Source organism: Cheilinus undulatus, linkage group 11 (genome assembly GCF_018320785.1).
Source record: "Cheilinus undulatus linkage group 11, ASM1832078v1, whole genome shotgun sequence".
Taxonomy (NCBI): Eukaryota; Metazoa; Chordata; class Actinopteri; order Labriformes; family Labridae; genus Cheilinus; species Cheilinus undulatus.
In genome coordinates this window covers 30,221,703-30,246,864 of record NC_054875.1, presented here as the reverse complement: position 1 = coordinate 30,246,864, position 25,162 = coordinate 30,221,703, and the positions used below count along the sequence as shown (strand labels likewise).

The following is a 25,162-nucleotide window of genomic DNA, read 5'->3' as shown; positions in this document are numbered from 1 at the left end:
ATTTTTTAAATCAATCACGGCCGATATATATTGACTTTTTTTTTTTTTTTTTTGTCCAACCCCTTCAAGTTAGTGTTAAGTAGATGCGCCTTTGGCTGCAGTCACAGCACCAAGGACCTGCGTGGATAGGTCACAACCAGGTTTGCACATCTGGACACTGCATTTTTACTCCATTCCTCTTTGTTAACCTGCTCAAGCTCTGTCAGGTTGCATGGGGATTAGGCGTTAACAGCCTTTTTCAAGTCCAGCTTCAAATTATCTATTGGAATGAGGTCTGTGCTTTGACTGGCCTTGTTGTTTTGAATCTATTTCTGTGTACCTTTTGCTGCATGCTTCTGGTCATCGTCTTTCTGGAAAATAAATCTTCTCCCAAGCCCCCGTTATCTTGGAGACTGAATAATATTGTCCTCCAGGATTTTCCTGTACTTTGCTGTATTCATTTACCCTCTACCTGCACAAGCCTTCCAGGGCCGGCTGCAGAAAAGCATCCCCACAGCATGATGCTGCCACCACTGTGCTTTACAGTGGGCATGTCGTGTTTGTGGTGATGTGCAGTGTTTGATGTCTGCCAAACATAGCATCTTGTCTGATGGCCAAAAAGCACCATTTTGGTCCAATCAGACCACAGACCTTCCTTCCACTTTACCACAGTGTCTCTCACGTGTTTCAGTGGACACTATTTGATATTTAATGTAAAGAGTAAGATGTAGCTTTATTATGTGCACATTTATAGCAGTTACACTCTGTAATAAGCATAATTGCCTAATGGAACAGGAAACTGTACAAAGTAAACCCCACTTAATTTAAAAAGCATCTGATTTTCTAATTGGAATAAGTCTAGAAAGGACTGGAAAACTGGTGAAGTTGCCGATTAAATAGTCAGACAAATACTTCAATTTTTCTATCACCCTCTATCACTGCTGAAAATATGTTTTTTTCTTCTGTTGACATTTGGGACATGCATCTTTTTCTCTTTTTTTAAACATCCACTTCTCTTCTTCCCAGCTTTTCCCCCTGTGCTATTTTACTACTGTACCATAAGGAAAACATTTTCAAATATTATTCAAGGATGTGTTACAGTAGATTACATTATTATTACTGCAGAGGCATAACTGGGTAATAATCAGTTCCTATTACAAACACTGTACACACTAAGAAAATGCAAACATGATATAAACATCCATTCACTGGAATTTTCCATTTAATCTGTGTCTTTAAGTATCTGGCTCTATATACCCTATTTATGGAATAAGTCATAATCCATGTGCAGTAATGTGATTACCATCATGAAGTGTTCCCACTCCACCCATCATTTACTGGTGCTGCTGGCTCAGTAGTAATGTAATGGCATTAGGACAATCCTCTGAGCTGCACTGGTTATTTTAAGACTTAGGTGTACCTAGCAACGATATTATGAATGTGGCTCATACAGAGATTAATGATTCATTCTTTACCAAGTAACTGGCCTTCATATAGTCAGTTTTCTTTTAGTTATATGCAAAGCTGCGGTCTCTACAGCATGCCCAAGTCAGATTGTTGTCTCTTGCGCAAGACAGGGACACAATCAGACAGAGGGGATGAAAGGGAGGCACTGAGCCAAGGTGCAGCATGAGGAGCAGTATCATCTTGGCCCGGGCTGGCTCTCTCCCCTCAACAAACCCTGGTTAGAGGGCAGGGAGCTAGAGTTTCATGCACCGCTCTGTTCCCAGCTCATTGTCCTCGCTACTGCTGCAACACTGAGCCAGAAATGTCAGGTGCCTCCTCACCTGTCTCCACATGACTTTGCTTTCACACTACTTATACCACCCTGCCCCTAGCATAGCAGCTTATTCCCAGCTATAATCTGATAGAAAAACCCCAGAACCTGGATAGTAACGCTGCACGCTGTGTGATGATGTCAATGCCAGTGTCGTCATATTTCCAACCAGGCTCCGTATGAGAAAGCTGCTTTGGGGAGAGGTATATAAGGTGAGAGGGTGCCCAGTCCGAAAGAGCGTGCCGGACTGCTGTGCTGTTACGCAACAAACGTGCCAGTCGGTAGGTTTGTAGTAGGTAGGTAGAAAGGTAATCGTGTACATCCGGCAGTAAGAAAAAAAATGAGAAGGAGGGAGAGATGTGGAGAGAGATGGAGCAGTTAGAGGGGGCGTACATCTTTGTAAACGCTCACGGCTCGAAGGCTGGCAGAGCAAGGCTGCTGATCACAACCTCACAGTATTTCGAGAGCGAAGAGTGTGTTCACCTCCACGGGGGATCTTAAGCTTTGTACACAGCGGGAAATAAGCGCCAAACCTGGACTAAGGATACTCCTTTTCCCTGTACATCCCTAATCCTCATATACTGCCGCAGAGGACGCCATCGGCGAGGAGCTGCATAGACCTGCAGGTATGTTTAATGAGAACAGATGGACTTAAGATAACTGTAGTAGAGTGGCTGCTATGCGGCTATACTTTGCGCAGTGACGTCGTCTCTACCTGTGCCGTGTCAACTGTCAGTCGATAGTTCAGGTTTAGAGGCTGTTAAATTCACTCAGACGTTTAATATTTTCACCGGTACGGGGTTTCATGACCGGTGGGCTCCTAATGAAGTGTAGCTGCCTGATTAATGAATGAGAGCTTAAGAAAGTGAACTTGCAGCTTAAGAGGGCAGAACACAGCCTGTCAAGTGAAGCCATCACGACGTCTTCCTGCCGTTAGGATAGTAACAGCCTAAAATTACACAGTGCGTTTTCGAGACCAACGCTGCAAGGCATCACACTGTGATTTTGAATTGCCCACATAGGTTGAATTCAGGGATACTAGGATACTCCTGTCTGCTATTAACTTTAAAGTCACAAATTTAAAGAGAAACCCCATCAACACATGATACATCTGTGAGATCAGTGTTACCTCTCCATGGACATGTACACCCTACATGTTGCAAAAAGGCATGGCCCACACTTTAGAGCTGGTCCCACCTTTTTTTTTTCTTGTAGGCTAACATTTGAGTGTTTGGGACATTTCATTTAGATTCAGGCTATCATATTTTTATATTTGCTGTAATCAAGTGCTTAAAATTGAAAATGAATTTAAAACTTTTTATAGAGTTAAGGCCAAGTAACTAATTGTAGGCGTTGTAGTTTAAAGTGGACAAGCAGGCTTGCTAACTAAAAACAAGCAAAAGGTAAACACTTAAAATCCAGGATATCCAAGAATATTTTAGTGCTTCATTAGAGATATGAACACACAAAGTGGTTGGGAACTTTTCATAGCAAGCTACACATAGGTTATACAAATCGCAAGGTAATCCCTTTTCTCTCATTAAAGCATTTACAGCACTTCCAAAAATTAAAGAACAGAACATTTTTACACTGTTTTTGTCAAATTACTGTATAACAGTCAAGCTTACATCGGAAGTTGGAGCAACTTAATGGTGTTAACATGTTTATGAAAACTAGCAAGAATGACAAAAACTAGCAAAACATGAAAACCAGCTTAATATGAAAAATAGAATAGAAAACTAATTAACATGAAAACTAGTAAAACATGAATGTTAGCAAAAGCTTTGTCATTTCCGTATCTCATGAATTACAAAGTCCGGCTTCTGCTTGATGGTTGGCCAAGTGAGAAAATATCTCTCTGCTTAACTTACTTAACCACTCACCCTCAAGGCAACCTACAAATATATTTTTACTATAACAGAGTTTACACCAAAGTAGCTACTCTCTTACTAAAGCTAGCCTTTTAGCTTGTTAAAGGTAGCCAGCTGAGTACACCAAACAACCAGTTTTAATAGTGTTAAGTTGCTCTCATGGTGGTCTCAATTGTTTTTCTATGAATAATATTCACCTCTGAAGTCAAGTTTTACAGAAAGTGGACCCTCTGAGTTCCATTATTTCAGCATGATAGCTTTTCAACCACCCTTTCTTGTATTAAACTAAACCACGCTTAGTAGGCAGCTCATGTGTGTCACAAATTTGCATTGCAACTCAACACGCCTATGTTGACAATTGAGTGAATGTGTATCTATTTACCAGTCTGGCAACTGCTGGCACGTGTGCTGTTAACCATGTCTCTGTGTTCGTTGGTGTGTGTTTTATTTGCAAGGCTAGACCTTAACCTGATGCTACACATAGACGATCTGAAAACACCTGTGCCTTATTTGAACGCATCCAGCTGTGGAAAGCTGCAAAAAGGAAGGAGGAGGGGAAATGTGCCTCTCACTGAGGAGTGCATGGACAAAGCTGGTCTGAGGTATTACTGGATGTAAGGCAGAGCTCTGCCAGCTGACTGGGATTCAAAAGAAACACAGCACACCATGATTCACTAACAATAGAGAAAAGCCATACCCATGTGTAAAGCAAGAGAGATTTATTGACTGCTTGAACACAAGGTTTTATAGGTACATCAGTGTAAGAACAGGTGATCATCCTCTGCATACTTAAGTTGTGAGTACCCTTTTAGACCTCTTTAGATATGATTAAATCCTGTTTAAAAGGAGTTATCAATCACACATGATTGGCCAGATACTTTCAAGCTGGCAGCAGAGCTAAATTATGGAAAACCTTCCAGTTAACACAGACATAACACACTTCCCAGAACAGACCGTCCTGAACAGAATGGAAACTAAAACATAAATCACGTGAAGCAAAAACCACTAAGCTCTTGACATGAAGTGTCTCTAAGCTCTTTAATGGCACTGGACCTATTTGGCTGTGGCTAATATAATGTGATACACAGGGAGGTCTACAAAATAATGCTGTTGCTTTTATGCACATACAATCTGTTTGCAAGTTCAACGACTGCCACACAACACCCCATTTAACACAGCAGGCGTTTTATTGCAGCCAGCTGTAACAGTGTGAGTCTTGGGTTGAAGTTGAGCTGTGGTTTACTCCTTGGAGCAGACACACAGTTATGACTTATCATGCCTGTAATCTGTTTTACTGAGAGTGTTTTTGTGGCTTGAAGCGGTTTTGCAGCTGTCTATGTCAGTCCCAAGATTTACCATCTCATAGGGTGTGTTTCTGGGTGGGACTGTGTGATTGATCAATCATTATCCACCAAATCAGGGGAGACAATACAAGCCATCTGCTGAACTTTCCGTCCCCAGTCACTTATCATATTTCACCAATCGTAGCCTGTGTTTTACCTCTGAATGCTGAGGGTTTTGTCTGCTAAGAATGTGTGTGTGGCATATCCACATCGCAGTTCAAATGCTTCACCCTTAAAGGCTGACCTTCAGCCTTTGATCTGTGGCTTGCATGAGGGCGTAACATCACTCAAAGATGTTTTGCAGCTCAGCACTTTCAAGCTGGACATCCTCTTCAACAGGGGGATTGGGGATCACGATTGGTTCTGGAGCCTCCCCTCTTCATACAGCATGCCCTCGCTGTGTGGTCGGCTGCTCTGCTGGAGTTTTGGCAGCCCCTGAGGCAGTGAAGTGCCACGAGAGAGGCATCTTTAACAGGCTTTGGTTTGTCTTAAGAGCTAAATGGACAGCTTTGGTCTGAGGCAGAGGTGTACAAGTTGGGTGACCTTGCTTAAAGACTTTCTTGAGAATCTAGAATTTGATTGAGAAGCTCATATATCTCATGCTATATAAATAAACTTCCTTCCAGTTCCTGTTTTATGGAATGATTTTAGTGTAGATGCTGTTATTAAATAAATAAGTAAGAGCATATTGAGTGCTGTTTACAATCCATATGTTATTTCAAGGTGTGGAATTTGTAACGGTCAACTCAGCGACCTCCCCCACTATCCGCATACCAAGTTAACCACACATACTCCCATTTCCCACTCTCTCTGTCTCACAGTGTGTCTCACGTCCTCACACAAATTCACATACATACACGGCTTCACAGTCTCACCTCTCCCCCTGCATAGCGCAGTACAAACAAGTTATACATCTGCATGGCGAGTAATACTTCACTGCTCTTTTGGGCTGAGGAAGCATTGCAGTGAAGACTACAGTGACACCCAGCTCTCTGCTGGTTTATTCCAGTCTGTGTCTGTCTTTTCCACTCTTTTCCTATGTCAGTCTTTACTCTTTCTTTATCTTTGGCCCTCTGTGTCTGTCTATTTGTGCTCTCACTTCAAAAATGTTGCTGCTTTATCTCTCTCACGTTGTAATCTGATTCTTCCTGTCCTTTCTTTCTTTTATTTTCTCCTCACCCATTCATGTTCTTCCTTGTGGCCATGAAACAGGCTTTCCTTCTCAGCTGAGAGCCCCTCTGGTCATATGTGACTTTCCTTATACTAGGGACTTCATGACATTTGGTATTAGTCAGGTCAGGTCAGGTCTCGGTTACTCCGTTGAGAATATATCCTTAAAAAATCACTAATTCTGACTGAATGCACAGGTGTATGTCACATGCACTGATGGATACCAAGATAGCAGCATTCTTAGCCACTAACTGTGGTTTATATACTCTTAATAAATATTGGATGGCTGCCTTGAAACGATACAAGCCAAATATTCAGTTTTATGGTGTATTTGGTTTGCAGGCTTGTAGTTGAAATCTGTAACATCTTTTGGACGGGATGTAATGATACTTTGCAGTACAATTTAAAATTGATACAGTGTGGAAAATTTAAATCTATTTAACCATAATGTATATTGCAATACTCGCTCTTACCAGCAGAAGGTGCTATCTTATTTTGATTTATCTTGTTGAACTTCACTAACGGAAGAGTGGAACTTCAAAGTGTCCCTCGGAGGTGAGGGAAAAGTACATGACTAGTAAAATTACAGTAATTCAACTTAAGTAAAAGTACTGGTTGATAAATCTACTCAAGTGAAAGTGAAACGTATTTAATTTCATGTTTACTTTAAGTGCTGAGTAATGAGTAGATGCTGAGGAGTCATACAGTAAAATATGATCTTTTCTTATTGGCAAGAAGAACAAGAGAAAAGATCTCCAACCAGGTTACTCAGGTAAAGTCAAACCTCTCTAAAAAAATAACATACACAGCAAAATTTACAGAGTTAATTAAGCTCATATAGTTAATTTTAACACTCAATATCAGTCCACACTACTTATAGTTCAACTAAACTTTTCAAAGTGTTAAATATCTCCCAAAATGACAGAGCTGCAGTAACTCTTGAAAATCTGTGGCAAGGTGGGTCTCCTCTGACAAGAACAAAGCAGAGAGTCAACGCCATAGCAAAGCAATTTATGCTGATGGAGAATATGCACCCTTTAGGAGCTCTTAAAGTCAAAGACGTAACCTCTAACTCAGCGGGTAACTTCACCCATGGAGCAAATGTGTCTCACATAAAAAAAACAACAATCCACTGGAAACATTACAGAAAGAACCCCAGCAGGGATCACTATACAACAGGCATAATTCAAACAAATTTGAAGTTAGCACCTGCCACCAGCCAAATGTGAGTCTTTTTGAGCAGTGTCAGGTGAACTTGCTCAACCTAAAAACCACAGGGGCATGTAAATAAAAGTAAGTAAACAAATAGTTGTGTGACAGTAAATGTTGTAAATTATCTTCTGCTTGTTAATACCAATGTCATGATCAGAACCGAGCAGACCTAGATGTCACTTCCTGCTCTACAGACTGAACACACCCCATTTGGGTGAAAACAAACCCTGAGAGTATTTTGGCATTAGGTTGGAAAACACTGATAGAAAAATGGTTGTCTTTTGTACTTCAGACTATGTAAAGAACAAGATGGTATGGTTGGTCCAGTTTGACAGAGAGAATCTAAACAGGTGCACACATGCACCTACAACTATTTTACCATGTTATGATGCTGAACCCTGTTTAGACGAGTCATCATTTCTATGATTACCTTGTTGGCCATTGGATCCCAATAGCCATTCAAATTTACATTTATTGTATCTTGTCTACTCTGTCCTTCGTGTTTACCACCATTCATTTTGTCGGGGGTGGAAAGAAGCTAATTGAATTTACTCTAATTACAGTAATTGAGTAGTCTTTTGGGTACTTGTAATTTTTTGAATACATTTTGAAATCACTACTTTTACTTCTTCTTAAGTATTGATTGATGAAGACTTGTTTTTGATGCGGGACCCATTTGCACTATGAGTGAAGTTACCCACAGAGTTTGAGTTTCCATCTGTGACTTTGGGTGCTCCTGGAGGACCCCTAGTGTGTATTCTGCATCAGTATGAATCGCCTTGCTATGAGGCTGACTCTCTGCTTTGTTCTTGTCAGAGAAGACTCACCTTTCAACAGATTTTCAAGAGTAACTGCAGCTCTGTCATATTGTGAAATACTGAACAAAAGTGTAGTTTAACTGCATGTAGTGTGGACTGATTTAGACATGTTTCAAGTGTTAAATTTAAATACAGAACTATCACTTTAAGATATATTTTGTTCATCAAATATGGATATCTTGTCCTCATGTAGGCAAGTGTACATTCCACCAGTCTCTGCTGAAGAGACATAGATCCCTCTGTCCATGTACAGACTCAGGCCTACCTCTGGAAACATTCACACAAATTGATGGAAAATATTCACTGCCAGACTTTTAAGGATCTGGCTGAGAAGAGGGAGCACGTTTGAAAAAAAGGTTACCCTCCAAAAACGTCCAGCCAATGTCCTCATTGCGTTTCCTTATTTTAAACAGGCATTCGCTGTCCATATTAATGCATTAGTGCAGACATGACATCAGTAGTGTTACGATAAATAGATAAGTAGCAGCTGTGTTGCACTGAGTCATGTTATTGTGTAACCCCCAAGTCTGTGCTGTGGGCAAGGAGTTTATAGTAATCTTCAGATTGTTGCTTGCAGCTGCAATATTGGTTATTATCCGTTGGCATTTCCTGCTCTGGATAAAGAACGTATTGTGAGAGAGAGAGAGGGTGACGACATCCACACAGCATGCAAACCGCTCATATAATACAGAGTGATGCGCCTATCCACCCAGAGGAGCTGAACATGATAAAAATACTCTCACTGACCCTGCACCCATCTGCCCTCTCCCTCTGGGACAATCATAAAGGGTCGTACTGTCTTATATGTGAGCACGTCTGTGCCTGCTACACTGGATGTAGATGAAATGGCGTGGTTTAGTCGACTACAAGCATTCATGTTTAAAGGCAAATGCCAAAAATAGCTGATTACACTGACCTAGTCTTTGTAGTATGTGGTTGTGTGTGCTTGGCATGTTGTTTAGACTGCACATGGAGCCACCAAGCAGCTTAAATTTACTCCATTTGTAGGAGCACAAGGGAAAATTAGGCCAAATTGCTCAAATCCAGTCAAAATTTTGGTGTACTGCCAGCGTGTGTGGCTGCATGTCTGTGCTTATGACCCATGTGTAGATGAGATTAATGATGACAGCGTTTTCAGAACAGCAGTAGCATGTCTCTATCCTTTCACTAAACCTTATCAGGCTCATTAATCTCATTCTTATTACAAATACGTTGGCTGAGGCATGCTGGAATATGTTGGATCAAGATAGGGGTCTGTTGACTCAAAGCAGTTTCTCAATAGTCAAGTTGTTTATCCATGACTGCCAACGACTTCCCACCTGCCTCTTAACCTCAGGGGAAGGGTGAAACAAGCTCAGTTTCCTTGCATGACTACCCGGACAGACCACCATGTCTTCATTTTGACCACAACAAACCTGCTTATCCTGAAATACACCTTCCTCGTGACTACATCTTTCTCTCTTCTTATTTTCTGTCAGCTTCTATCTAGGAGCAATCTCCACAGCTGCTAATATTGACTGCCTCCAACGCTCCTCTCAGTTTTAATTCTGTCACCAATTGCTTCAATTCCTGCTCCCTCCCTACGCTGTACCCTCCGTTGTCAGCTTCATTACCATCATTGTGCCTCCTCCATCTTCTCCAACCTGCCATCTCTCTATCCCCTCTTTTCTGTGTATGCTGTATTTGTTATTTCTACCTTCTTATCTTTCTGTAGCCAAGGAGCATGCTGTTGGACCGTGTTGAACTAAACATCTCTAAAGGTGAACAAGAGTAGAGAGAAAAAAGTGATTAATCAGGTGTTGGATTGGCCAATAGCCTACTAGACTTGGATTAGAAAAGCTGGCAAAGACAAAAGAAAATAGACACAGCAGCTTCTGTGAGTAGGTGGAGATTGAGATAGACTACCGCCTCTATTACTGCACTCATGGATGGTTTTTCTCTGCAGCTGCTCTTGTGTAACAATATCAACAGTAAAAATGGAAAACGAATCATTGCTGTATACAAAACAAGCCTAAAAAGTCAAATGAGACTGGACTTGTGTGCACTAATTTCTTTAAATACCTTAAGTAAGACTTCCTTGTGCACACTCACTTACAATGCCTATAAAAAGTATAAATCAACTATGGTCATTTTAATTTGGCTTTTTGGCCCCCCCCCCCCAAAAAAAAAAAAAAAAAAACACAATTCGGTATTTAGTAGATGTGCATTTGGCTGCAATCACAGCCCTGAATATGTGTGAATAGGTCTCAATCAGGCTTGCACATCTGGACACTACAATTTTACTCCATTCTTCTAAGCAAAACTGCTCAAGCTCTGTCAGGTTGCACAAGGATCAGGCATGAACAGCCCTTTTCAAGTCCAGCCACAAATTCTCTTTTGGATTGATGTCTGTGCTTTGACTCAGCCACTCCAGAACATTCACCTTGTTGTCTTTAACCCATTTCTGTTTAGCTTTCGCTGTATGCTTCAGGCCACTGTTTTTCTGGAGAATAAATCATCCTTCATGCCGTAGTTCTCTTGCAGACTGAATAAGATCGTCCTCCAGGATTTTCCTGTTTTTGCTGCAGTCATTTTACCCTCTACCTTTACAAGCCGGCTACTGAGAAGCAGCCCACAGCATTATGTTGCTGTGGGCTACTGTGTCTACTGTGCAAAAAGCACCATTTTGGTCTCATAAGACCAAAGAACTTTCTTCTGCTTGACCATGGAGTCTCCCACATGCCTTTTGGCAAACTCTAGCTGAGTTTTAGTATGAGTTTTCTTCAATGAGCAACTCTCCCTAAAAGCTCTGACAGGTGAAGAACCTGGGGCACAGTTGTTGTACACAGAGTCTCCCCCATCTCTCCCTCTTGATGATGAATTTGTCTGAACTCCGGGGGGATGTTCACTCCCTTGGAAATTTTTTTGTATCCATCCCCCGACTTACACTTTTTAATAACCTTTTTCTTTGAGTGTTCTTTTGCCCTCATGGTGTAATGGTAGCCAGGAATGCTGATTAACCAGTGACTGGACCTTCCAGACACAAGTGTCTTTACACTACAATCACTTAAGACGGATTTACTGCACTCAGGTGATACCCATTTCGCCAATTGTAAGATAACAACTACAAATTGGCTGGTCCTTTGTTCAGTTAGGTCAGTCACTTTCAAGTCACTTACATACTTTTGTTTGACATTACTTTGTAGAAATCTGTTTTCACGTTGACACTAAAGAGTTTTTTTGTCAAAAAGCCAAATTATATTGGCCATGATTGATTTATAAGATCAATAAAAGGGTAAAACATCCACGGGGATGAACACTTTATATAGGCACTGTACTAAAGCATGTTACTCTCACACAGATTTCTTACTTTGTACGTGTTCATGAGCATGACAAGTACATGCTAACCATAGTGTGCAGCGGCAGGGATTTTTCAGATAGCTTAACATTGCTGCTGTGAATGGGCATTCGATGAGTCATAAGCAGCACAATGAATTCTCCCATAGGCACTGATTTCTATATTCTGTACATTCCCTCCTCCTGTTTCAGCGGAAGTTTCAGCATGATCCCGGCTGCTCCCCTTCAAGGTTATCTCCCACAGTGAGTCATATGTGGAAACTGGAGTGAGGTTCATGTTAGTCAGAGGTTGAAAAAGTGGAAAAAAAGTTTCTTTTTTGATAAGAGGGGCATGTCGAGGAGAAGAGGGTATGCGACCGACAGCTGTTTAGATAGATGACTCGTGGGATTGCGTAATCCTCAGGGGCCCTGGAGGCTTCCGCGTGTCACTGGTCTCTTGGAGCTTCACCACTCTGTGTGTTGCAGCTGTGGCATCTATGAGTCAAACAAAACTTGCATCAAAATGAGACGTAACAAAAAATGTAGGACTCCTGAAGAGAAGAAACCTGAGATGAGGCAAATAATATTCCAGGCAGGGATAGTGATCAAAAACGTGAATGTGTCCATCTGCCTCTAAAGAAAACCATCTGCAATTTTTGTCTGGTTCATTTTGCTTTTGCTTGTTATATAACTAACATACTGAGCTCTTGTCTTTATATGCGTCAGTGTGCTTCGTCATTTGTGCCATGTATGCTGTAACTGTACACCTTACCACACCCTGTGTGTCTGCTAAAACCTTGTAGGAGTCGCACTGGCCTGCTTCCGCACACGCTCCTATGAGACATCATTATGAACTCATGCTGATTTTTTCCTGAATTAATTCAGAGTCTGAGCTAAAACAGGTTTCAAGTTGTGTCCAGAACTTTTTGTACTTATTAGCTTTTCTAAATGGTTAAATCTGTTTTGTTTTCTTTGTCGGCAGAAGCCCAGTGGAAGAATGGTGTGACACAGACGGACAGCTAAAGGGACCAGTCACTGCCAACCACTCGGAGGCAGACCATGGCCACGTCTCTCCTCTTCCTTGGCTTCCTTCTCTCCCTCCTTTATCCTTCAGATGCCCAGACCATCATTGGCTCATCCCCCTCCTTTTCTGTTTCAAACCTCCCGACTAACTCATCATCTCAGCCAACCAAAGAGAGTCCTAGATTCTGGCCTTCTTTGCCTCCCAGAAGGCGCAGCGATGTGCCTATCAGAGCTTCATCCCGGGACAGAGTGACAACTTCAGCTGCAGTGACACAGGGGCAAAGAACATCCCGTCCTACAGCAAAGTCCACTAGTACTTTTATATCGTCTCTCTCTACACAGAACCTCAGCACTGGACCAGTTTTAACTCAACCGACTGCCTCCCGGCCTAGGACTGATACAGCTAGTTTAGCAATGATCACTGCTTTAGCAACAGGAGATACGGCTACAAAGGGCTTAACTCCACCTGCGCCCACTTTGTCCTCCTCTGCTGTCATTGAGTCTGCAGGTGTTAAACCTGTGAAAGCAGGAAATCCACAGAAGGGGTCTGACAGAGATACAGAGGATGGTGATTCACAGGAGCTAGGATCAGGTAGAAGTCCCACCATGATGGAGGAATCCCCTGTTCCTCCTCCAACAGCTGATGATGAAATGGCACAGTATCGACCAAATGCACAGACTGCAATATCGGTTTCTGAAGTTTCTGAAGTGAAAACGCCACCAACAGACAGTCCAAACATAAAGCCTCGCCTGTTTGCTCTCACAACAGTCAATATTTCTACCACGCTACAGACTGAGAGCACAGTCACACCATCCCCTGTAATAACACAGACTACACCTCAGGCAGTGTTAACAGGTAAGATATCACTGTAATGAAACCAGGAGTGTAAAGATATGCATATTTGTAAATAACTGTTTCTGCACAGAACTTTTGGTGCAATTCAGACATGTACTGATCCAAATATGGGCTGAAAATCTGAGTAATTCCCCACTGATTAGAAATTGGGATTGTGACACACATCGCTAATGCACAAACATCAGTTTTGCAGAAAGAGAGGGGAACTCCATTTCCAAGAACATCAGCATTGTGAAGCTCAAACCAAAATGCAGTTCCATCAGCTGTTTTCAGATTCGGGAAAAAAAATCTGCATCTGCAGCTTTGACTAGCATAAAGACTTAGCATTGTCATTAGCTGCTGCAGGACAGTTACATTCTGCATCTGCTCAAAAAGCCATGAGACTGCTCCCAAACTTTGTAGTCAGTCCTCGTGGTTAAAAATATGAGTCTGCTTTAGAAATCTGTGTTGAAATTAGCAGGATAGATGTTAGTTAAGCCAACCCTACAACAGTCGTGGCAGATTGTCAACTCATACTGTGCGTCTGACCATCGCGCATGTGCTCACACTATACGGTCCAATGGTCGTGCCTGACCTGAGGGCTCACACTGTACGAGTGAAATCAGACTGTGATAGAAATCCACGGAGATTCCTTTTAATAAAAAGTCTCAGACACTGAGGATGAAGTGTTTCCAGTCAGTCTGACAGTTAACAAAGGAAAAAAGTTGTTTATTCCGCTCGCATTTTTGCTCTGACTGGGGGAGTGTCTGGAGTCATATGACCAAAATATCAAACATGTCAGAAATCCATGTGACCATTTGGGAGTAGCTGGTTGGGCTGTGACTGGGTTGTTGCTGGGTGTCGACAAACAACAAAAGTTGCCTGATCTGACAGAAAGTCGGTGCGACTTCCAAGTGAGTCGTGCGACACAAAATTTGCAGTGTATGCCCGGCTGTAGTTGACTTAACTAGTTCACCTTCACTTATGATGTGTTGAAAAATCAGCCCATTAAAATAACTATTAGGTGAATGTAAATAAAATGTCATGATGATGAGTTCAAGTGGAATATAAAGAAAAGGAAAATTAAAGTTTTGTCAGGAAACTTAAATAATAGAATTGTGAAGTGTTGATTATTTCTCCCAGCAGTATGAAATTGATTGGCTATAGCAAATTAAAGTACAACTTTTTTTTTTTTTTTTTTTTTTAAGATTTATTTTTGGCCTTTTTGCCTTTATTTGATAGGACAGTGGATAGAGTTGGAAACAGGGGAGAGAGCGGGGAGAGACATGCAGGAAATAGTGCCACGGGCTGGACTTGAACCCGGGTCGCCTGCGTACATGGCATGTGCCTTAACCACTCGACTACTGGCGCCCCAAAGTACAACTTTTTAAACTTATTATTAAGGGATGTTCGAGGCAAATAATGTCACATCGGGTACCACAAATTATAAATGTGTTTAGCCAACTAGTTTAAAGAGAAGGAAACACATTTTGTAAACCCACTTAAGACTGTAATGGTGCAAAGCTGACGTGAGGAAGGGGGCTTAAGTTAGCAGTGCTGCCCCTCACAGTTTAGTTACTTGACAGTGATTGCCTGAATTACCATTATTTTATAATTCTAATATATAGTAAGGTAGAGTATTAAACATTCTCAGATTCTGCTTCAAGCAAGACTACAAAAACTGAAGCAAAATCAAAAGACAGTGTGTAGAGGTGGAAGAAAATAGGCAAAGCAGTCAAATTTAATTACAATTACTCTATTTGACTCTTTGTATAAAATTATGACCTATTTAATTTTCGAAAACTATGGTAAGGATCCATGTGGGCCCTTCCCATAATTTTACACTGGCCAAAGGGCAACTATTGAAGGATCTCTGCTATACATCAGTGATCATCAACTGTTATAAGGCACCCAGAGCTCCCCATCTGGCCTCCAAACGATGATATGATTTAGAAAGTGGGAAGAGGGAAAAAAGATGGTTTATTTCTTAAATCAACACCAGACGATTGACATTGCAACAGGTTTGGCTTAATGTTGGATTCATTTTTTACAGAAATGTACCTGTCAGCCATTACTGGTAAACATTAGGGGTCAACTGATATTGTTTTTTCACAGCCCATACTGATATTGATACCGGTATTAGTAGTCCATGAGACCAATAACCAATATTTAGAACCAATGAGTATATCATGGCATGCAAGATGTACTTAATTTGGCAAAATAAAATTGCATTATCAAAAACATTAGAATAAACAATTCAGCCCTAGCTCTATCAGCATGAGAATTGGCACGTAGCAACACAGTAGCAGCAGGACAACAGGAACTGATGCCATTAGCTCACTGTGTCATTGGCACCCAGGCTTAAGTGTTAATTGGCTAATACTCATGTGATATCTAGCCAATCAGACGGTGTTGTATACAGGACATCTGGTGAGAGAATCAAAATCAAGCTTTTTTTATTGACTAATTTTACCAATTGCCTGTAAGATAAAATGCAGATCATCAGCCAAATGCTAAATATCAGCCTCAATCACTGGCCAGGCCAATGATCATCCACCCCTAGTAAACATGATGCATAATAAACGCATACCTCTCAGTCCACATAGGTCTCTTGCAGAGTAAAATTTTCCTGCCTGAGAATCAAAACAGCAGACCTTTTTCCTGATTGTGCATATTAGCTTCAAAAATACTGATACAATAATGTTATATAGGCCAAAATGTTTTTTTTTTAATTTAAATTTATTTGAATGTCAACTCCCCAAAGTATCTGCTATAAAAAAAAGCTGGTCCATGTAAAAATGTAGTTGATCACCCCTGCTATACACCATGACACCAATAAGTCTTTTCACCATTTTTACAGGTGAGCTGACTGCAGTCACTCCTCCCACTGCCAGAGTTACTCCGAAACAGGAATCTGCTGCATTACCCCAAACAACAACTACCACCACTGGATCGACTGATAAGCTGGCACAGACTGCAGGACAACCAGTCACTACCACAACACAGCAAACAACAACCGCATCTACAACCAGGAAGCTCACAGCGACACAAGAGGCTGTGGTGACATCCGTCAAAGCAATGCAGCAACCTAACAAAACAGCACATCATGGGAGGAATACAACCGGCTCAATACAGCCGTCAAAGACAGGTAAAGCCTGGCACGCACTTAGAGAGATCCCACACATGACAACAAATAACAACAGGTTTAATAGTCTTCTTCTGGAGGATCAGACCCAAAACAGTCCTGATCACCTAGTAGAATGTACCCCACATAAAAAAATAAAGGCCTCATTCTTCATATTTGACTTGTTTAAGAGCATCCTTTATCCCTTTGACAATTTTAAATGGAAATATTTGTGCAGCTGCTACTTTTTTACTGGAAGAATCTGGACACAGCTTCAAAGGGGGAAAGAAACAAACTTTTTCCATGGAAAGTGGGGTGGTAGCTGTGTGGGGTAGACACAGCGAGGGAAGAAAGTTTGAGTAGGAGGTGAAAGGGAGAGTTCAAGAGGGGGCGGGAAGAATCTCAGCCAGGCAAAGAGAGATAGACACAAGGGTCTGAACAGAGACTGTGGGGAATACAGATGAGAGTAGTTGGGATGGGTGAAAGTGTGGTAGAGGAAAGGTATGAGCATAGAAATGCAGGGAGTGGGGATGGTAATGAAAACCAGATGCCAGAAGAAAGGGATGAAGGGAGGGGGGAAAAGCAGAGGAAAAAGGAAAAGCATGACACATGGAGCATATGAAGCAGTCTCTAAGATATCATGAGAAAAACATCTTAATGCCATTCAGGCTTCCTTGTTCCATGAGCACAAGCTTTTACTTTGAAACAGCCTGGATCCATGTTGGTACCAGCTTGCATTGCATACATACATGTGTCCACATTTGGATCCGCGTCATAAATAAATGTGCGTCCTTTGAGATGGAACAGGATATTTATTTTTGTTGTACTTTGCAACATGTGGACATATAAGGCAGTAAAAGCAGCGTGTATTTGAGTGTGTTTAAGTGAAAAAAGTCAAGGGTAGGAGTTGGTTTAAGTGTATCCAGCTGTGAAATTTGATCAGAACATCTGGAATGTGTCTGGATTTTGCTCCTGTAAAAGAAAAAGTTGAAGGGAAGGAAGTAAAACGTACCTTAAAATAAATAAAGTAGTGTGTCTGTGATATGTGTGCAGTTTTAGCTTTAAGTGAAATCAGTGTGTGCGTGTGTGTCAGTGATATGAGGGTCGAAGCGAGGGAGGGTGCCAGGAGGCGAAACACATGTTGGAGTGAGTCATTAGTCAGTGTGTCAGCTTTATAGATGTCTTCTACAGGGAGAGAGGATGGCTTTGAGTCCTCTAAAAGGCTGATGGTTAAACATTAATCGTGTTATTCCACCATCCATCAAGTCAACATGCAGGGAAATTGAGTAAAACAATTCCCTCAATGTGATTCTAGATAAACACCCTCTAGCAACCACTTTATTTAAAGTACCCCATCAGTCATTGTATTTTTGTGTTCTTTGCCTTAAAATGGATCATTTTGTGCCTGTTCACATCTGATGTGTTACCTTTTTTTAAGCTGTTGCTGTTCCCTGGTGATGAAAGGCCCATGACTATAATGGTGTTGGGTGTTTCCAGGGTATTGTAGGAGGATACGGTGGAGTGCCTTAAACAAACAGAAGTATGTGAGAGCATGAGAGAAGAAGTATGAAGGAATGAGAGCGAGAGAAAAGAAAGAAAAGGGTTTAGATGATACTTTGTCAAGGTGTTTTGTCCCATGACCTGTTTGTTTTATTGTTTAATTACTGATCTCACACAAGGTAAGGTGACCTTTAGTGCCATGAAAGATTATATTACATCAAATGCTCTTTTTATGAGGTGGTCATGGATTGTAAAATGAAGATCTGAACCAACTGTTTCTTTGAACATGGATGCACCTTGACACTGTTTTATGTTACATAATTTAGATATTCCCTTCCATAATCTAATTAAGCAACGAATTTACCACTCAGTTATTTCGATAAGTTTTGTCCAGCATAATGGGTTTCTTACTTATCATCATTCATTTGGTGTTTGGGCATTCTAGTCAACGTTAGTCTTTGATTGTGTATAATGGCATGAGTGAATAGTCTGTTTCTAGATCATTTCCTTTTCAATTCTTAAATGCAAATTAAAGCAATACCTTATTATGCTCTGGCTTAAATATGTACAAAAAAAACTGTTAGTACGTTGTCAGATGATTGTGACTTTTTTGTTACACAAGGCCTGTGTGTCTTACCCTTTAATGGGGCAAGTAACCATATATGGTCACGTAGATTTTTTTTCAGCCAATCAGTGCAGATCAGTGAACATCACTTAAAGTGACATCACGCAATCTGTCCAATCAGCAGTAGCCCAGAGCATCTTGAACTTCCTGTTTCCTCCAGAACATGCAAAATGCATTTTAACATCTCTTTTGGTCCCAACCGAATTCCCCTACAATCCTAACTAATCCAAGCAGCAACCTCCAGTCCTGAAAAATGAAGCCAATGTGGAAGTGCAAAAAATTGCCATACCGTGAGTGTCCACTTGAGGCTGGCTGCAGGAACACCAGAAGTCCCGTCTGGACACCTGTTAAACAGCCGGTTTTGACACTAGAAATAGACTGGTTTACAGCCTGGTTCAAAACACCAAACGTGTCTCATTAGCTAGTGTCTTATTGTGCTCCCACTGTATGGGGGGTGAATTTTTTTGTACCACGATCGTTTGGATTGTATTTAGGATGAAAGCTGATTGGCGCGTCTCATTTGATTGACAGATAGCTCGGCAGGCAGAGGCTATGTTTCTGTCAACCAGAATACTAGCTAGCAGGCTGACAGGAAGTTGCGCTTAGTGGGCGGGCCATTAGGTTTAGCCAAGGTTCAGCTGAGACTGCGATTTCAATATGGAAGCCTCCATGGATTGGCTGCAAGAGCCGTTTGAGCCCATGAACCAATCACGATAAGTGTGTAAACTTACACATTATAAATAGCAATAGCAATAACTGAATTTTATGGTGAAAAATGGTGACACCATAAATGGTCATATGCCTTTTTAGGGGTGTAAAATGTTTATATTAAAACTTATGGCCAACTCATATAGCAAGTCGTACTAAGGGTATTTCTTGACAGATAACTCATTAAAATGTGGGACAACAGTACTTTATAGTGTTGCTGAATGCTACCACAGGTTTGTGAAAAAATTAAAGAATAATCCACTGGTAAATTTAACTAATTTACAGAAATCTTTAAGGTATTAACAGTAAAATAGGTGTGATTTGTGGTCATGTTTATAACCTTATAACATTTTTATTATACTTTCGTGCATCTGTGAGCCTTTTCTGCTTAAATCAGTTTAGTCATATAATCTATGTGATGTTTTTCACATTTTCTGGTGAAATTATCAAGAAAATGTATAGATATTTAAATATATGTGATTTTGGTCAGTTTTACAGCAGCATATTAACTTATCTAAACTAAATTAACTGGACACAAGAGGAGAAAGGAGATGAACTAACTCAAACTTAATAGGGATGTGCAACAGACAAGATAATGAAACTTAAAGCTCTAATTGTATTCGGTCTATCTGTAACAAATGCATACAGCTAGGACATTGAGTCATTGTGTAAGCTGCAATAATGATCAAGGAAGCCTAAACAGTTCATCTCCTGACTATGAAGGTGAGCTACACCCCTCTAGTGGCTGTAAAATATAATTTCATGTCCTTTTGTTACTATAACCCTGCTGTTTGAATGATTGGTAACAAGATTACTAAAAGTATAAGTGCTCAGTGTGAAGCTCCCTGACTACAGTTAAGCCCTTGATATTGGCCCCCACAAGTCAACAGTGAACACAGATGGGCAGCAAGAAGACGGCCCTTTGTCAAGTGAGATCCCCCTTCACCAGTGTTTCATTCGGTTAGTCCTAGAAAGGAACTTTCAGAAAGGTGACCAGTGATCTCCAGCATCCAAGAGCCAGCATGGAGACATTTTCTACCTTACCTACCTTACCACATAGCCATCACAGCACAAACAGCAGTTCAAGTATTTTTGTTGCTTTTCAAACAAAAGAAACAAATTTACACTCACTTTAAAAATGTGAAATGCAAACCTCTAAACTCTGTCTCTTTCTCTTTTATAGGGACCTCGTCCTTCCGTGCCACCATTGTTGCACCCATTGCCAGGACCAGATTAAGCCCAACATATCAGACTGGAATCATCCAGAGGAACCGTTCCATGCCTTTAGGACATCCTCACCAAGCTCCCCACTCCACTTTCAATCCAGCCCCCACACCTAGTCCCAGTCCCTCGCCTAATATCACGTTTCTGTACTGGAATGACCTGAGTCGAACTCTGGCTTTTGCCTGGGAGCTGCACGTGTATGGCTCAGCCAGCCTCTTCCTCCTCCTGTTTGCTGGAGCTGCTCTTGGCCTCACCATATCCCCTAGTGCGAACTGTCCTCATAGGGGGGCTCTTGCACTCGCCAATGCTCTGTTATTTCTGGTCGGAGGTCTTAGGGCGACTTTGTTTCTGATCGACCCATATGGCACAAGGAAAATCCTCCCCCGTCCTGCAGTAACAGCCCTCTACAACTTGCCTCTTCACCTGCTTGTGTGGGCACAAGCTGCCCTGGCACTGCTTGCAATGAGGGTGAAAGGAGTGAGCGCGTTACCTTCGACTTTGGAGCGTCCTCCTCTTGTGGCCGTGTTAGCTGTGCTGCAATGTACCCTGCTGCTGGCAGCTGATCTGCTTTCGCCAGCCCTGTCCCCTTTAGTGCCAGTCACACTTCAGGTCCTGTCACTGTGCTGGGGTCTGATTCTCTGTCTGGGCTTTCTCTGCTATGTCTTTCCACGTTTACGTTGCCCTCTAAATCCCTACCCTGGAGGCTCTGAAGAGGCCCAGAGGAAGATTTGGACTGGGAGAAGGAGAATGGGGGTGAGCCTGGGGAGAGTGCTGGCAGTAGGTTCAGTTCTAGGGGCAGTGTGCTGTGGGCTGCATGTTCATGCCACCCTGTGGCTCTATGGACTGTTAGGGGACTGGACAACCTTTAACTGGGGATGGTGGCTGGTGCACTTCTGGGCTCGTCTTCTTGAACTGGCCTGGGGTTTCTCCCTGCTTGTCTTGGGTTCCTGGATGTTCTGGAGGCCTGAAGGATGCCGGGGAAGAGATGAGGCTGGTCAAGAAGGCAGAGCAGCAGGAGACCTGCCGTCCCCTGGCCAGTCTCAAGGCTCCGCCCAAAGACATACCTGCTGGTCTAAGATAGTTCAGAGCCTGAGAGGAAAGCCCTGTAGAAAGTCTGATAGCAATGGGGTAGGAGGAGGTGGAGGAGGAGGAGGGGGAGGATCTGGAGAGGTTCCTAACAACTGGGCTGGTCAGGAGCGTCCAGGAGCTGACATCAGTAAGAGTCTGATCAGGAATCAGAACCATGAGCAGCCCCCTGCCCAGCCTCGCTGCGTCAAAGACAGCAACAGGGGACGCAACCATAGGGGTCACTCTGCAGAACGAGGCATATCTGACGGATCCACAGGCTCCCTGCTGAGACTGCAGGCCATTGGACGCCCCCCCCAGCGCTCAGTGAGTGGAAGTTTGGATCAGGATCGGGACACCTCTCTGTCCTTTTATGAGTTTGATCTAAGGCCACCATCCCCCATTGATCTGACCCGCAGCATTGACGAAGCACTGCACCGGGAGCACCTGCTTGAAGGAGGGAGCTTGTTTCATCCTCTGAACCTACCCTCACAGTCCCCTTCCCCAGGCTCAGGGGTCAGCCAGGGGCCCTGGCTTCGTAGGAACAGTGATCCTCAGCTGCTATCTGAAAGCAGCGAGGCCCCGACAGAGTCTTCCATGCCATTGGGGGGCAGTGTTCTTAGCAGTGTGCCCAGCAGACAGGTGACTGCACCCCCAACACCTTCCCACCAGGGTCACAGGAACACTATGGGAAGCGTCCCTTCATCGGTGTCCTGTCCTGTGTCACTCCGTCCCTCCACGACATCAACAGGGAATCTGGTGGACGACGGAGTAGATGATACACGGCCTTTCATCACTCCAGACTCAGAAAGGGCGCGTGGGAGGGCTGGGAGGCCCGTGGGCTCACGGAGTTATCTGGAGGTCAGCAGGCATGATGACTCTGCCAGTGTCAGCAGTGAAATAATCGATCTATGAACCAGACTCTAAACATGAGGACCAATGACTGCACCTATTTAACAAATACTGTTCCTAACAAAGACCTCCTTCAACACATGTCGGACTCTTTGAACCGTCTAGACAAGGGAAATATCTCAAAGTGTCTCTAGGTGATGACCTTACAGGATATCTCTTAGATGCTTTTTACCTTGTTGAAGGGTTAAACAGCTGTGTTTTTGGAACAGATATGGTATACTTTTACTCTAGGAGTAAAGCTGGGCGATATAGCACAGATCAAACTCAGAACTCTTCCCATCTATTTCTCAAGCACACATTATTTTTCCATTTCTCATCCTGATTTTCTCCCAAGCAAACACATTACACCAGAAAGAATTCCTGTAGTCTAGTATCATACTGTCTTAGTTTTAGGTACAAAACTCCCTGTCTGGGAACAGCTCCAGTCTGAGAGTCTCATCCAGTTTGATGGCTAAAAGACAAACATGGTTTTAAGTCTCTGTGGGTCCCTTTTCTATTGTTTCTGTGAGAAGTATTTGCATAACAAGTGTGAATTTCATGGGTTTTGTAGTGATAATTTGCTGTCTTACACATTTCAATTTGGTTTGTGATGTAAACATGTGCCATACATATACTTGGTTGGTTCTGTGCTATTTTTATAAGTCTATAAACCCCTTTGTTGGGATGAACCCTCTGTAGCGTCTTACCCGCATCGTAGTGACTCAGCAAAAGATTAAGCTCCTAACATGCTGTTCTGTTGTCCTGTCTGCATTGTCTGCTAATGTTAAACTGGTTTTATACCTTGAAGAAACAACAGGCACACATATGAGAGTGTTGCTTGGGCTTTTAGCTGAAATTAATTCTAAAGCCAAGCTTCACCTCTCAAAATAATGCATCCCATCTTGTTATTTTGATGTATGTCAAAGCTTTTGTAAAGAACAGTCATGCACCATGAAAGTCTCTGACTGCATCTCTGTAGAGTTTGTCTAGGAGTGTTAAATGTTGTCATGATCCTGTTAGTTGCATTGAATCAGTTTGTTTACAGTTGAGATGCTACACAGCTTTGCAAGGCTGCACCTTACAGGACTGGCTTGGCATGAACCTCAGATATATTAGACCTTACTCAGTAATGGAGCACTAAACAGTACAGCCTGAGCACTAGACTGAAGTATTTTACTACCTAATAGGAAAATATATATTTCAATTATCTGATGTATAAGCAGCAGTGTAAATAATATTATTTTTGATGTTCATGAATAAAGGTGTATTTGAAACATTGTAGTTCTTACTGTGAAAGACAATCCAAAGCGGTACTGCTTAAATGTCTGAGTTGTGCAGAAAGTTTTGCTGTTTTGACGTTAGATTGTGGCCTGTTGAGGACAAGTAAAGTTGTGAACGTTACTTACAGAGGCTTTATCAAGGACATTTTTGGATAGTTAAAGTATTTTTATGATGCAAGTTGTGCAAAATGAAAAGTTGATGATGAAATTAAGCACGATTTTTGATTGTTTTATTTTTCATGTAATAATGACAGAGTTGTTGGAAATAACAGGCAAAAACACTTCATTTACCAACTCTCAACCTATTTAGGAATCCTTACAAAAGCACAGTGGTTGCCTCGGTTCTCTTACATTTGAAAAGTTTTGTTCTTACATCAGATTTGAAGGGTCTCTTACAAAGTTATTGCAGGAATGTCATCTTCAGTGTTTGTTGCATATACTTTGTGATATATATTTCAAGATGTAATATTTTCAAAAACTTAAAATAACTTCCAACTTCAGTCCCTGATAAGAACAGGTCCATTTGTTATTTTCCAGTCACCTTAAAGTGACTTTGAGTACCTTCCCAGTGATGTGTGATGCTTGACTTGTTCAGTATTTCAAGTACAATGGCCTTATGTTGTTGTCTACATTCCAACAAACTCATAAGATTTCACTCTATGGTATGACCTGTTTTCCTTTTTGCCCAGGGTGGTACTCCCGGTGCCCATGTTGTCCTCTCTGCGATGCAGTATGTGCCATTGAAAATGCATTTTTGTGCCCCCTGCAGTCTGTTGTCACAGTGCAACAGTACAGTGTTATATTAATATGTTTATTATGCTCATTGAACTTTGTTTTGTATTTCTAGCTGAGTTTCATGTCTGGATTCCAATAAAACAAAGCTTAAAACTTCACTATTTGTGCTGGTTACTTTTTATGATTCTCAAACAAAGGGGGAAAAATTACAAGACTGTTGTTGCTAAAGTCAAAGCTTAGTTCTGTTGGTTAAATTTAATTAAGTCAAATGTATTGGTCTGTAGATCAACTCAAGTAAAACCAGTATCTTATTTAAAGTTTACTTTAACTTCTGAGTACTAAGTAGCTACTGAGGAGCTGTACAGTAAAATATGGTCTTTCCTTGTTGGCAAGAACAACAATAGAATAGATCTCCAACCAGGTTTTCAGGTGAGGTCACACCTCTGTAAAAGAAAATGCATAAAAAATTGACAGTATTAATTAAACTCATAAACGTTGAAATATAACACGAGTGTCTCTATTGGTCACTACACAAATTAAACTACAATTTTGAAAGAAAGAAATATTCACAATATGATGAGCTGCAGTAACTCTTGAAAACCTCTGGCAAAGTGGGTCTCCTCTGGCAAAAACAGAGCAGGGGACCTCATAGCAAGGTAATGCTATG

The 25,162-nt window shown here is 41.8% G+C and overlaps 1 protein-coding gene across 1 annotated transcript; it reads left to right on the top strand.

The window, feature by feature from the left end:
• Positions 1 to 1,976: 1,976 nt before the first annotated feature.
• On the top strand, positions 1,977 to 24,653 carry LOC121517306 (proline-rich transmembrane protein 3). Its single transcript, XM_041798994.1, has 4 exons — positions 1,977 to 2,382; positions 12,468 to 13,364; positions 16,204 to 16,491; positions 20,484 to 24,653. The coding sequence occupies exons 2-4, from the start codon at positions 12,545 to 12,547 to the stop codon at positions 22,502 to 22,504; spliced, it is 3,129 nt and encodes a 1,042-aa protein (XP_041654928.1). The 5' UTR covers positions 1,977 to 2,382; positions 12,468 to 12,544; the 3' UTR covers positions 22,505 to 24,653.
• The last annotated feature ends 509 nt before the right edge of the window (positions 24,654 to 25,162 follow it).